Source organism: Phodopus roborovskii, unplaced genomic scaffold (assembly GCF_943737965.1).
Source record: "Phodopus roborovskii unplaced genomic scaffold, PHOROB, whole genome shotgun sequence".
Lineage (NCBI taxonomy): Eukaryota > Metazoa > Chordata > Mammalia > Rodentia > Cricetidae > Phodopus > Phodopus roborovskii.
Genome location: NW_026126460.1, coordinates 17,333,826 through 17,349,456, shown reverse-complemented (window position 1 = coordinate 17,349,456; position 15,631 = coordinate 17,333,826). Strand labels below are relative to the sequence as shown.

At 38.3% G+C, this 15,631-nt stretch overlaps 1 protein-coding gene across 1 annotated transcript in view; it reads left to right on the top strand.

The window, feature by feature from the left end:
• Bard1 (BRCA1 associated RING domain 1) overlaps positions 1 to 15,631 on the top strand; it is a 66,724-nt gene that overhangs the window by 37,569 nt on the left and 13,524 nt on the right. Inside the window, exons 7-9 of the mRNA XM_051190404.1 lie at positions 3,443 to 3,551; positions 9,589 to 9,721; positions 10,369 to 10,461. Of these exons, the coding sequence (XP_051046361.1) occupies positions 3,443 to 3,551; positions 9,589 to 9,721; positions 10,369 to 10,461 (335 nt within the window). The remainder of the gene's footprint in view (positions 1 to 3,442; positions 3,552 to 9,588; positions 9,722 to 10,368; positions 10,462 to 15,631) is intronic.

The following is a 15,631-nucleotide window of genomic DNA, read 5'->3' as shown; positions in this document are numbered from 1 at the left end:
AACCCTGTCTTGAAAAACCAAACCAAACCAAAACAAAACCAACAGTAATGACAAAAGGATTGGAATCTTGATTTTTCAAATCATGCTTCTATTTTGTGGTTTTCATTTGTAGCATATGTATATGAGGAGGCAGTATAGTTGGTATGTAAGCAATATGAATATAAATTTGTATTTGAAATTGAGAAGTCTCCAGTAGAGTAGATGAGATCCTTTTGCAATGCCTGACATTGCTTGCTCTAACTGTAAATAGTGGCTTGTGTCACATTGGTGTAAATCAAGAACCTAAAATGCAGTTGCTTTTTACCTTGGCTGGATTAAAAAAAACGTTGTCAGGGAATGAGTGGTGTATGGTGTCCTGGGCCTAAAGGGGAACCTGAGTATGCAGCCTTGTCACTGTTTAGTCAGTACTGCTGAAAGAAGACGCAACTGAGCCCGGTGTCATGAATAGCTGTCATGAGAGATTTGCTGTGGCTCATTTCTTATCTTAATCCACTAGCTCTGTTTTCCCAAGATGCCATTATAATAGCTTTCTCTAAAGTCATTGACTCGGAGAGCCTTAGATTGTTATGTGTATGACTTCTGTGACTCATCAAACAAAATTGACACTTTCCTTCTTCCCTTAATGTTTCATTCTTTTTTCGTTAAGACGTTTTTCTATACACTCAAAGTTATAAAATTGGTATAGTACCTTGTTAATATTTTTGTTTCCCATTTAACACATTGTGTTTTCACTTTTGTTTTCAGTGTTTGGGATTAAGTCTAGGTATTGTGCATGTTTGACAAGCGCTGAACCACACAGGTATATACTCAGCCCTCGTGAACTTTAATGGAATATATACATACCATATTCTTAAAAAGTGTAAGAGATCATAAAAGATAACTTCGTTGTAAAAGTATGGTATATTAAAATAGATTTTGAAATATTCTTAGAGAAGAGGAATGGTTGACTAAGTGTTGTAGCTTTGACAAATTATTTACAGTGGACTTGTTAAGCATGGGCTATGTTGAATGTTACTAAGAATACAAGGCAAATGTGACCTAAATAGATCATTGGAACCTGTTGTGCTGTTTTATAGTCTGAAATGATGGGCTCGTATTTTGATCTTTAAAATTTCTTCTAGTATATAACGCTGTGAAGTGTAAAGATGTATGCATTCAGAAGTCTGCATTAGGCTGTTCTCTGAACCACACCAGTTTGCTTTACAGTGGCTATAATTTATAGAATACACACACATATGCACATCCCCCCATACAATCACACACATATATAAAAGTACCCTATTATTTTTAATTTAAATTTGAAACAAGCTTGTTCACATGTCAGTCCCAGTTCCTTCTCCCTCCTCTTTTTCCCTGTCTCCCCTTCCTACGCAACTCCCTATCCCAACCCCTTTCTGATCCCCAGGGAGGGTAAGCCTTCCACGGAGGATCTTTAAAGTCTGTCATAGCCTTTGGAGCAGGGCCTAGGCCCTCTCTGTGTGTCTAGTCTGAGAGAGTATCCCTCTATGTGGAATGGGCTCCCAAAGTCCATTTGTATACTAGGGATAAATACTGATCCACTACCAGAGGTCCCATAGACTGTCCAGTCCTCCTAACTGACATCCATGTTCAGGGGGTCTGGGTCAGCCCTATGCTGGTTTCCCATTCATTGTATTTTTGTTTCTGTAATGTAGTTTTCCTTATAGTAGGTCCCAATGGCTTTCCTATGGCTACATCTAAATTTGTATTTGTTTATATATAGACACTAGCACCTATAATAGCTTTAGTAAATTGGATTTATGTTTGCACGTGAAAGCATGTCACCCATGGTGATTAATGACTAGGAAATAAAAATATGAATAAAAAAGAGAATTGTGCGAAGTTCACATGTAAGTTATATTCAGTTAAAGATACTTCCTATAATTATTGGTATCAAAATGAAAATTTCCATTAAAATTTTTATTTTAAAATATTTTTAGAGGATGTATTTGATCATATTATTTCCCCTGTTCCTCCCAGAGTCTCCCTACCTCCTTACCCACTCAAGTTTTGCTTCATTGACTCTTTATATTTGTTGTTGTTTCTATTTCATTGACTTTAGTCCTGGGTTTAATTATTCCTTGCCCTCTGCTCTTAGGGTGTTAAGTTCTTATTCTAGGGCTTTCAGGTGTGTTGCTGAGTTATAAGATCTACTATAAGATCCCTTCAAATTTCTGTTATAGGCACTTAGTGCTGTGAATTTACCGCTTTGATTTTTATCTTCATCCATTTTTTTCCCCATTCAGTAGGAAGTTGTTCAGCTTCTAAGAGTTATAGTTTTTGTGGTTTCTCTGGTTGATACCCAAGTTTAACCTATAGTGGTCAGATAAGTTGCCCAGTGTTATTTCAACTTTTTTGTCTGTTAAGGTTTGATTTTTGCTATAATTTATGGTCAGTTTTGGAGAAAGTTTGTGGACTGATGAGAAGAAAGTATATTCTTTAGTGTTTGTGTAGAATGTTCTATAAATGTCTGCTATGTCCATTTGATTTATGATGTTACTTATCTACAGTATTAGTTTTGTCTGACTATTGTCTTGAGTGATAATATATGACCTGTTCATTGACAACAGTGGGTATTCAAGTCTCCCAGTATCACTATGTTAGGGTCACACCTCTAAAAGAGACCATAAAGATACTTTGATTTCTTCCTTTTCTGTTTGTGCCTCCTTGCTATCTTTTCATTGTCTAGAGAACTTGGGAGACCTAGGGTCTACATTAAGAGGCCAAGTCCCTAGGGGATGGGGATGGGCTGTGAGGAGGCTCTTAGTCGTAGCTAATGTGGTTGGCTGTGGAGTCCCTGGTAGGGAGTGATTCTGGGCCCTAGCCTTGGGGTCTCTGATGTTCTACAGGTTGGAGGGGAGTCTCAGCAGTGGAGATGGAATAGAAGAAAAGGCTGAAAGGGGCCACAGGAAAGAACTAGAGGAACCTGGGTCTACGTTAAGAGCCCAAGCCCTTAGGGAAATGGAGTTGGCCTAGGAGGAGGTGCTCTTGTGGATAGGCTGCAGGGAGACTAAAGGTAATCCTGGAGAGACCTTAATGGAGAACAGGATGGAGGATAAAGGTTGCCTACCTAGTCCCAACCTAGTGTGGACACTGGGGATAATCTGGTAGAAAGCGCTTCTGTGGGTCAGCGGCATCACAGAAGAATGGAGATGGGCCACAATGAAAGGGTAAAAGGGGCTGCAGGAAAGAACTAGTGGGACCCTGGGTCCTCAGCAGGATGCTGAGTCCCTAGAGGATGCAGGTAGGCTGGCTTCCTTCTTTGCTTCTTCACTGACAGTAGATCCTCATGACTAAGTGAACTCTGAGTCACTTTAGTTACAATTGTGTGTTATTGAAAAATAGTTGTGGAAATACTTCTGTTTGGTAAGAAGGAAGTTACACATTTTATTTACTTAAACACATCTGTACTTGTTTTTACCAGTAACATATTTGGTGTACGGCCTGTGGATTATACAGACAATGAAAATATAAGATCATTATTGCTGCTACCGGAGAAGAATGAATCATCCTCAACTAGCAAGTGCTCAGTCGTAAGTATGGATTTAACTTTGGGACATTTATATCCTTTATTGAACTTGGTTATGAAAGGACCATAATAGGAAAGCTTCCAGTTAGCAGACAGCTTTCATTCACCAATTATTATGCACTTCTGGAGTACTGACTAATATGGATTCAAAGACATACTCAGAATACATCTATCAGGAAATATTTATTGAATCCTTTGTGTTTTAGGCAGCATCCATATAAAAATGAATGCGACTAAAGCAACTTATTTCAGGGAACTTGCTTGCCAGTTAGAGGTAGAGGAACAAAATGGTCTGTGAGTATGTAAATTGCGAATGCAATCATTTCAGAAATGGGTACACGAATGCTTTCAGGGTAGTTTTATATTGTGTACCTGGGGGGATGTGCTAGCCTCCTGAAGGACACTGCATTAGTGAGGGCCTTTTAAGAGGCAGTTTGAACTAAAACTTGAATTATGATGGGAGGCAGTCAGGTGGCCACATAAAGGACATTGTATAGAGACCCTCAAATAGATGAAATGGACATGCTTGGAGATTACAGAGTTAGCAATTGCTGGAGATAGTAAGAGTCTGAGAATAGAAACATTGAAAGGTTTCAGAGTACAGGAGAAACAGGAGTTGAATTTTGTTCTGAGTATTTGCTCTTTTGATTTAAAAAGGATTTCTGTGGAGTGTGCAAGAGTGGGAGAAATACCATTTAGCTTTGTGACAAGCAAGTGCCAGTATGACGCAAACTAAGTGAATGGCACTGAAGGCTTGTAAGAAAGAAATGGTAAAGTTCAGTGTCTGATTTTTCCCAACAGTACTTTTCTTGGATTTTCTAGGACAAGTGGGCAATGAGTAGAGATAGTGTCACTGGTGCCATTTGCTGGCATTGCAAAGGGGATCCTTCATCCTCTGTGCCAATTTTACATCTATTGAATGGAGCTGTTAAATAGTAGTTGGATATGTGAGCCTTGGAATTAGATAAAAGGTACAAACTAGAGGCATGGTGGAAAGAAGACCCGCTCCTTGGGAACCTATAGCCAAGTGGAAGATACAAATGTAAAAAAGTGTGTTACAGATTGTAATGTAAGCAATGAAGTGTGAAAAAACTCTAACGTGCAGTACAGACAAGTAATCTCACTTCAGAAGCTGTCAAGAAGGACTTCTAGAGGGTGACAGAGGGTGTCTGAGGGAAAGAGCTGATGGATGCTGGTGTGGAAAATGACAGAAAACTCCTAATCAGAAACAGTTGACTGTTACAAAGATCATCCCATTGGCAGCAGTTGTGACTGCACTGAGAACCCATGTTTTTTCCTTTACTTGCCATCCTTGTGCCTGTAGGATAGTTGCTGCAATCCACATGGGACAGTGGCCAGAAGAGGCTATCAAAGCATTTTCTTGGAACCTTCACTGAGATCTTTCCTGTGCTTTATTGGTTAGAACTGGCTGCATACTGTTTTTGATGTATCGAGGGAGAGAGATGGGGTTGATCTTGCAAGGAGGCTTCCTGAACAAATTCTGTCTTTTTAGTGTAGAATGGGTTGTGTGTGGAAAGCCAGCACTGTCCACTGCTACAGCTTCTGAGAGGAAAGGAAGCGTATAAAAAGCCCTCAGACATGTAAAGGACAGCTACAGGGTTTAGTGTGCAAGGAGCATGAGGAATGTTAAAGTAGTTTTAGGGTGCAAAGCTAGATTGGGATCAGTCTATGTATGAAAGGCCTAGTTTCCTTAATAGGGACTTTAGATTTAATGGGGCATCATTAGTATGTTTATACCTGGAACAAGTTCTGTAGGATAGCTTGGAGTCAGAAGAAACTCAGGTTGAGTGGAGGCTGCTGGGGTAAAGGCTTGGATTAATGGGGCCTGAAATTCGGGGTGATGGTAGTGAGAGGAGGATGGAAAGGAGACACGCGTACAGGGATTTCACTGTATTTTCACTTGTGTTTAAATGTTGGGTTTGCAATAGTGTGACATGCTTTCCTGTTGTCTTAATGACTGATAGGTGGCTACGGAAACTCATGGTAATAAACACATTTGTGTAAGTGGACATAGTAGGTCATATGCATTTGTTAAGAGGTAATTTACATCTGGGATGTGGTACCTCTAATCATTACCACACTCTACTCACTCAACCCAGGCTGCTTTGCTGGCTCTTGTCAGGTGGAGATGAAGCCATGACTTTTCTGCAGAAAGGACAGTTTGTAGTGACTGATGCCATTGCTCAGCTACAGATCTAGCCTGAGGTCTTCATAATTTCGTGTGGTAGTTACCTTTATACCCTGAGAAACCTTATCTTTTGATTTAGACTGAATTCTGATAAATGTGTTCCAGATGACAGTTTGGGAAATGAAAAGGACCTAGAAGTCAGCACTTTAATTTCTTCCTTTTAAAAATGGGAAAACTGAGACCTAGAAAGGTCATGATTTGCCCAGGATTATTAACCAGACATTAAAACATTTTTTATGGACCAGCTAGAACTCAGATTTCTTAAGTCTTAGGTCAGCTCTCATTCAGTTCCACCATACTTTATAGATTGGTACTTATTTTACTCATTTGTACTTGAAGAATTCCCTGCCAGAACATAGTATATTTAAGTTGTCGTCATAGATTATTTTAAATGTGTCTGGAATACAGAAACCTCTATGGTATTCTTAGAGGCTCATTATGGTAATCACCTTGAGAAAAGGATTTTTATTTTGAAATTTAAGAAACATACACTTTCTGTGGCCTTTATTGTTAGTCTTTTTGTTGTTTTGAGGTAGGCTTTCATTCATTATGTACCCCAGGATAGCCTGGAAACCTAACTGCCTCTGCCTCAAAGAGTAAGAGGTGTACAACACCATGACCAGTCTTATTTATTCTTAGTGATTGATATGTAGGCTAATGGATGATAAACAAGTCTGTGTGAATGGAGATGGTAGAGTATATGTGGTTGTTAAGAGGTAAGATCTAGGGTGTGATGCCCCTAGTTACCACCAGACTTTACTTCTCAACCCGGCTGTCTTACTGGCTCTATAGTCTATCAAGTATGTTCCCTTTCAGGTCCTAAGCTTAGCTATTTTCTCTACCAAGAACAGATTTGAGAAGCCACTGTCCTTCTGTCCCACTTCCTTACACCTTTCAAACCTAATTGTACCTGTGAACTATTTATTTATTTATTTATACTGGGTAAACAGTCCATCCCTGAGCTACATCCCTAGATATGGATCATTTACTAAAATTAGCAGTCGCCCAGTGCTGTTCACCTTTTACCATACAGTTGAGAAATGGCATCATGCTCTTCCTCTGGTTTATTTTTCTCATCCCCATTAGAATATAAACTGTGTAAGGTCAGGGACTGGTTCACTACAACAGGTCTTTGCATGGAGAACAGTGTGGTAAGTATTGAGTGCTCGGTTACATGTGTGTTGACTGTGAGCAAGCTTTCATGCCTGAGAGTGGTGTGTGCCTTGTGCGCTGCTTCCCACATGATGTACACTTGCTTAATAGTGGAATCTAGAATCCTTGTATTTATATTACAAGCTGTACTGAGTAGCTCCTTCAGGTGGGTAAAGGTGATAAGTTGGTGTGATTTAATCTATCTGTGTGTCATTCAGAATTGTGTTTCGAGTAAGACTTGGCCTTGCTTTGAGGCTGAGAAGCAAACAAAAGCTTCCTGCCATGTTCATTTAGGGACTTCTCTGCCCATGGTCTGTTAAGCAGCATGTTTATCCTTTTTAGTTTTTCCTGATTTTTTTTTTTATTGTATTTGCTTGTGTTTTTATATGTGAGTGTGTATGTATGCCTAGATATTCACATACCATATGAACATGTAGAGGCCAGAAGATGGGCAACAGGAATCACTCTCTCCTTCTACCACTTGGGTCCTGGGGATCAAATTCAGGTTGTCAGCCCTGGCTGCAAGCTCCTCCTCCCCTAGAGCCATCTTTTTAGTCCTCTTTTTAGATGCTTGATAAATTTATTAATAATAACAATTTTATCTAAGAAAAATACCATGTTGAATTTAAGTTTTGAGTTTATTTAATGCCAAGAAACATAATCTGTAAGTCTCTATAGAGTGAAGTTATTTATTACCTTTGGGTTCTTTTGAACACTATGGCTTCAAGATCTCCTTTCTGGAATTAAACATGCAGTCCCTATGATGTACAATCCCAAGTTGACATGTGGCTTTGGCAGCTGTTTGTTTTATTATAGCATTCCTTAACTATAAGAAATTAGTACCAGATTTTCTATTTTATGCAAATTTTTAAAAAAGACTATGATAGGAAAACATTTGACCCACTTCGATACTTTCCTTGGTCGGCCCAAATAGTATTGTATGCTATATTTAGAAATACTATATTTTCACTCTTATATTTTATTCAAAGAACTAATTTAAAGTGGAGTCATGTAAATCAAGAAGCAAGAGTTATTTTGATGGCACTTATTTAACAGAATAATTTTTGACAGTTGATTTTTTTAAAAATCTTTTTTTTTATTTATTTTAAAACAATCTTTTCTTATTTTACACACCAATCCCAGTTTCTACTCCCTCCCTTCCCCCTGCTCTCCCACCTTCCCTCTGTGCCACCCCGCCCCCCCCCCACTCCTCAGAGAGGGGAAGTTAGTGAAGTCTGGCATATCACTTTGAGGCGGAACCAAGGCCCTCCCCCTATATCTAGGCTAAGCAGAGTATCCCTACAAAGAGAATGGTCTCCAAGAAGCCCTAGGGATAAATCCCAGTCCCATTTCTAGTGGCCCCATAGATTGTCCAAGCTGCACAACTTTGACAATTGATTTTTAATACATTGTAATTGAACAGTTATAAAAATATACTGAACTATTTTCATGTTACAGAGTATTTACACTGTTTGGATTTGTCTTGGCTGTGTTTTCTTACAGAAAGAATAAGGCATTTATGTGGGAATATGTCAATGTTTGTGTGTCTAGTCAAACCTTTGTTATCAGAGCCATAAGGGGGTAAATGAAGCTTGTTGAACTTAGTTGCCAAGCTTTGTCATTTAAAAAAAAAACAAACTTGTCATGGTATCTTTGTGTACTTATGTACTGTATACTAGATCTCATTTAATTTACTGTGAATGAATTGGGTTCAGCTGTCTCATGTATAGCTTAGCTGTCATGTATAGAGAGTGTGAGTGCATTATCAGTTCTGATACGGGAAGTTAATGTGTAAATACTAGCTTCCTCTCAGTTGCTGAACTGCGATGGTGCCTTTGCTCTGCAGAGCACCCCAGCTTTCCAGTGCACGTCTGTACTCAATGCATGCAGAGGCACAGTGTCTTGTGTTGTATGTGTTGTCTTGTTCTTAGTGCAGGAATGCTGGTTTTGCGTTTTCATCTCTGGATCACTCCTCCTCCATTACAGGCAGCTTTTGTCTAATTCTAGTTCTGTGTGTTCAGTCTTTTGCATGCTCCACTGTGTCCTTGTTCCCCTCAGTCGTCTTTTCTCATCTCACATGTCCACCAGTGCTGTTTGTCTCCTGTAAATGCTGAGTGGAGATGTTGAGCTGAAAACATAAGTCTTTGTAAGCTAGCCCTTCCTTCTTATGAGCAACGGGACTCCCTCCTATTTGCAGATCTGCTTTCTGTACTCTTCAATTCTCTTGCCCATGCTCATCTTTTTGTTTCAGTGTCAAAAAATTAATTTTCTTTAGAATTAGTGCTGTATTTTGAAAATGATTTTAACTTAAACTGTGTTAACCAAGTTTGGGTTTAACTCTTTGGAAGAGGGATGTGAAATTGGTCATTTTAAATGACTGTTTTAGATTTTTGGGGGCAGAATGAAATTATGGAACTATACAGGAATCCAGTTCAGCATCAGGAAAAGCTTCCCTGCATGAAGAGAGCTATTCCAGCTGACTTGGAAGGAAAATAATTATTAGAATAGTCAAATGGATTGAGTACTAGAGTTATGGTTACTGATTCAGTAGGAATTACTGGGGATTATTAGCTGGAGCAAGGCAATTCATAAAATAAATCCCCTGTCTGGTGGGTGTGTACCTTCTCTCTGTGTTCTTTGTGTGTTTTTACCATGGTGCTTCTCCATTTTTCACTAACAGGTGACTGCTGAACAGCGAAGGAATGGGCCACTGGTTCTTATAGGCAGTGGGCTTTCTTCCCAACAGCAGAAAATGCTCAGCAAACTTGAGACAGTTCTCAAGGCTAAAAGATGTGCTGAGTTTGATAGTACAGGTGAGGTGTTGGGTTTCTCTCTCTGTCTGTGTCTCTATCTTTCTCTTTTGGCCGCAAATAATTTTAAGTTAGTCCTTTTAAAGAGTGACCTTTGATAATTTGTGTAAGTCTTAAGCATTGGGTTATGGTTATATATTTTACATCTTGTAATCTACAGTGTTTCTATACTGTATAGTTCTAATGTACTTAGGAATTGGGAAGTGTTTATTTTGCTTGTTTTGGGATCCTGGGGATAAAACCCAGGCTGTTCACTTGGTAGTAGGCAAGTGCTTAGTAGTAGGCAAGTGCACTGCTACACAACTGCATCCTTACCAGGAAATGTAAAGTTCCGCCTTGTGTGTACTTTAGGGTGGAGCACTACAGAAGCGCAGATTTGAGTTTGTTAGTAAAGTATAAGGCAGTGTGGTACCACAAGTCATTTGAAAATAGTTGAAAAAATTGTATTTGTTCATATATTCTTACGATCTATTTTTCATGGTGATGGCCAAGTTAAAAGTACTGAGTAAAAGAAACATTATACTCAATGTAGAAGTTGCCTTTGATGAAAACTTAAGTGTAAGTTAATAAAATAGACTTCCACTAGGGAATTATTTTGGTTTTTCCTTAATGCTTTTTTTTTTTTTTTTTTTTTTTTTTTTTAATCTTAGTAACTCATGTCATTGTTCCTGATGATGAAGCTCAAAGTACTCTGAAGTGTATGCTCGGAATTCTCAATGGGTGTTGGATCCTGAAGTTTGACTGTAAGTACTGATTTGGGAGGATTACCAGACCAGTTAGTGTTTTCCTGTCCCCTGAGACAGTCACTGTTTTGAACTTGGTGCCATGCAGTTATTTTTAATAAAGGTGAATAAATATACTCTGATTTGAAGGTAGTCTTATTCTGCAATACCAAGTATGTTATTAAAAAATTAACGTACTTTGTTAACTTTGAAGTTTGAGCAGTCCACATTGATGTTAAATGGTGTGTTTGACAAAGTATACTCATGTGTTAAATCCATTGCATGGTGTATCTATGAAGCAAAATTAATTTGTTGCTTTCCATTTAAAATATCTACAGTTTAACCCAAATAACATCCTTTTAATCTTGTGGCTGACTCAGGATAGCTGATGGGGAATTTACCATTTCGTTCTACCTGATGCAGTTATAGCAGCCTGTACCTCAGCCTCCATTGAAACTGTATCCCCATTTCTTTCTTGTTGGCAGTCAGATGTCATCACCCTCGGAGATACTTCCTACCTTCCCTACTGTTGCTGTATGCTTTTCTTAAAACACTCCCACCCCTGATCCCTCCAAACCCTTTCATATCTTGCTTCTTCCTCCTAGCTATTTTCTATTCCTTGATAGCTGAAGTATCTGCTTTTTGGTATGATAGGCTAAAATATGATGGCAGATGCACCAGCTGTTATTAAGTACTTCTTTAGAAAGCTAAGTGGCAACAGAGGACTGACAGGGAGGTCTTAGGATATGTACTTGAGAACCTTGATGACAGATGTGCTCAAGAATGACCGGAAACCAAAATTTCATCTGTGCACATGGAGTTGCTCTGTATTGTAATCTGTTAATCTTCTAGAGCTGGATGCTAATACTGGACACTGCAGTCTGCGGAAATGATAACTATACCAAAGCAGAGAAACGAGTATATTGGTTTTAAGGAGCACATTGTATATTAAAATCATTAAAAATAATGGCTTGCTTTGAAGGCCTTATGGTAGAATGATTATCAGGATCTTAAGTTTGAAGTAGGTTTGCTTTGAAGAATAGTTATATGTCAGCTGTTAGTATTCATGTCCTCTTAAAATTGGTTTCCATTTGTTCCCTGTGGTACTAGTCAGCTCTTTTGGGTGTGAGTCCCTGTGATGAGACACCATGCCATCTTTTCTCCTCATTCTCCATTGATAGTTGCTCCCAGTCAAAACCAGTTTGAGAAGCATGATAATTGATTAACAATATGATTAGCAGTATTTCTGTGTTTGAACTTTATTTTACCCTTCCTGTCTGTAGTAAATCTATTTGATTCTCAGTATTTTAAAAACTTCAAATGCCTCTAAGGTTATGGGTTCTTTTGTACTACACCTGGGTCAGAACCATTGCCAATGGTTAGAATGAGTTGATTTTCATAACTAGATCTTATTAATAAAGAAACCATGTGGACTTTGAATAATCTGATGCTTCTGAACTTTGAGTCTATTTCTTAAGAATTTGCTGAATTGGCATTTGTTTACTTGTACAGGCTATGATCCATTTCCATAAAACTTACGTTCTATGGGAAATGTGAACTTTGTCACTTTAATGGCTTGGCCACGTCATTTTTATACAAGCACTGATGGACTCAAGCTGACTTAATAGTGTGATATTTGGTCATTCTCACAGTAGTGAGAATCATCTAGTGCTGATGGTTCTTTTAGGATAAAGGATGGATAGGATTTCTTATTGAAGTTCACATGTCTGTATTTTCTAATATAGAGCCCAAAGAGAAATGGTTCAAAGTTTAAGACGAGTGTTTAAGTTAGTCAACTGGTCCCTGGGCTTATAAAAATAAGTCATATACTCTCATGACAACTGTAGGAATGTGAGTGCACAAGATAATACAGATTCCTCACTCTAGTTTTCAGTGTCAGGCACCTCAGTTTTATTGGAAAATATTTCAGGGCAATTTAGAACTGTCTGAAATTCATATGTATTAGAGAAAAATGAAGGGGATTACTGCTTTCAAACTTAATTATAAAGATGCATGACTTACTAAAACTTTCTTGTGTGAGATCCTAAGCATTAGTTTGTTGGTAGATAAAATTGTTAATTGGAATGACTTCTTATAAACTTAATATTAACTTTTTATGGTGCATCCCTTAAACCAGATGAATTGAAGAGGATTTTTTATTGTGTGTATCCATGTTCTTATGTGTGGAGGTTAGAGGTTGATGGCAGGTGTCCTCGGCTCTACCCTTCTGTTTGAGACAGGGTCCTGGAGTTTCAGTGAACCAGGCACTCAGAGATGAACTGGACAGGCTTTCCGCCATCTGGAGATCTGCCTGTCTCTCAAACTGTTTCCTACTTCACTGTGCTAGGGTTACTTCAGACCAGTGGTTCTCAACCTTCCTAATGCCCTTAATGCAGTTTCTCATGTTGTGATGACCCTGACCATGAAATTATTTTTGTTGCTACTTCATAACTATAATTTTGCTGTTATGAGATGTAAATGCAAGATGGTCTTAGGTGGCCCCTGTGAAAAAGTCTTTCAACCCCTAAACAGGTCGTGACCCACAGGTTGAGAACCACTGCTCTAGACTTGGCTGTGAACTGCATAAGGAAGAGCAGGGAGGACACTGTTTGCTGTTGTTTTCTGGTTGGTTGGTTGATTTGAGTGATAGACTCTAAAAGGACAGCCACCAATAACCTCATGATAAGCATAAAGTCATTCTTTCTATTAGAAGTCCTTTCTAAAGAGGACTTTTAAACATGCTGCAATTTTAAAGATTGATATAATTTCTGTTTTGCTCAATAAACTTTGCCAGCTAGTAAAATGTAAATAGATACCAAAACATTTCCTAAGACTGATTAGGAAAGTGTGTGTCCAGAAGTCTCATTGAGTGGGATATGGTGGCACAGCCTGTAATGCCAGCATTTGGAAAGTGGAGGTAAGAAGAACAGAATTTTTAGAGCATCTTTGGCTATAGAGAGAGTACTGGGCCAGCTGCTCTGCCTAGATTCTCTATAAGAAAAAAGAAGTCTCCTGTCAATGATTCATTAAAAAAAGATTTTAAAAAAGAGTGAAAATGATTATCTCATCAAAAAGGCTCATTTTGCTGGGAATTGATGGCACACACCTCTAATTACAGTAGAGGAAGGCAGAGGCAGGCAGATCTCTGAGGTTAAGGCCAGTGTGGTCTACAGAGTAAGTTCCTGGACATCCAGAACTACACAGGAAAACCCTGCCTCGAAAAACCGTGTGTGTGTGTGTGTGTGTGTGTGTGTGTGTGTGTGTGTGTGTGTGTGTGTGCATGTGTGAGCCCATTTTTCTGATAATTTACTTGATGTAGGTAATACAAGTAGAATGAAAACGCATCTGCATTACAGTAGCAAAAAGTGAAGAAGGACCTGGGTAGGGATAAAACAATTGTGTCTTTTCTCATGACAATTGTAGGAATGTGAGTGCACAAGATAAATGCCTAGTGGGACTTAACTAACAGAGGATTGTTTTCCTGTTTTGAAATGGACTTCTTGTATAATCCTGGCTGGCCTCAAACCTTGGTTTTTCTTGTCCCGCCTTGAGTATGAATGCTGGGATTACAGTCAGGGTGCCCATATTCTAATTCATTTTTAATAGTTTTCAAAAGAAAACTGCCTACTGTATTTAATCTACATCCTCTAGCTAGCAATGAATCCAAACCTTCACTTTCTAGTACCAATTAGAATATGATTTTTCATTTTTGTCTTTTCCAAAGATTAGCTAAACTGCTCAGGGCTTTGATCTTAAAAAGAGAAATTAAAACTTGCATTTGTAATTGTTTTTCACCTACCATAATAGATCTTTTAAATTTGTTTTACAAGTCTAGAAAGTTAAATATTTGACTGAAAGACACTGAATGTAAGTTTTCTAATTCTCTGAAGAATCTTTGGACATTAGACATTTTGTTCTTTAAACAGATAGTTTTGATATTCATAGCACAGGAGTCAGTACTGATACCCAAGTTTTCTTTAAAAATTTTTTATGACATACTAATATATTTTGTGATAGGATTGGTTTGTTTTTTATATGCATTAAGTAAAATAAATTCAGCATTTTGTCTCAAGTATATATTTATGCATAAATATACTTACAAGTAGAATATTAACTTGGAAGTATAGGAAGAAAGTTAATGACTACTAAGTAGTATTTATGAGAAAATCTACGGTTCTATGACAGTATTTTCAGTGATATTCCAAACTGGATGTTTATGATGACATATGTTCTGGTTAGTTTTTTTGTCACTTGACACAGCTAGGGTTATATGGGAGTGGGGAGTCTCAGTTGAGAAAATGCCTTCATCGGATTAGTCTTTGGGCAAGTCAGTGAGACATTTCTTCATTAATGATTATAATGGAAGGGCCCAGCTCGTTGTTGGGTTGTTGGTGGGCCTGGGCCATATGAGAAAGGTAGCTGAGTAAGCCAGGGAGCAGCGTTCCTCCATTGTTCTGCTTTACTTTTTGCCTCCAGATGCTGTTATTGTCACACCATGTGTCCCCTACCCTCACTCCTTCCCTGATTTCCCTTAGTGATCAGGACATGTTGCCTTTGGATCATGGCAACAGAGAAGCTTACCGAGGATAGCATGAAAATGGAGCTGAGGTTTCCTTTCATATTTTCAGTCTTCATTTCATGGCTTTACTCATTTTACATTTTACACAGTGAGCTCATTTCTCTGATGCTTAACCGCCACTTGACCCTTGAGAGGCTGTGGTGACAGTGTACTTTGTTATTTTCCACTTTGTATTTGTGTAGAAACTGCATTTTTTTAAGTGTAGAACAATCATAGTCTATTGGACTAAAAATTGTAATATAAACACATTTGCAAAGGAAGATTCCTTTAATTTTTTTTTTTTTTAACAGCCTGAGTGTCGATTTTTAACTGAGACAGGAACTCCATGGATATTTATTTATTGTCATTCTGAGTGACAAATTCCTACTTTAGTTCTAATGCCATATCTATTCAGACGACTCTTGGTTTTGAAGTGGAATGATGTTTATGTATTCTAACTTTCTTACAGGAAATTTGTTGACTAAGAATATTTAACTCCATGCTTTCAGTTAGGAAGAGCCAGAAGCCCCAAAACAATAGTTTTGTTAAAACCCATGACTGTATTGCTCTAGCTTTTGGAAAGAGTGAAGATACCCTTTTGCTTCCTATGTAAGACAGGGCTTCTCTTCCTGT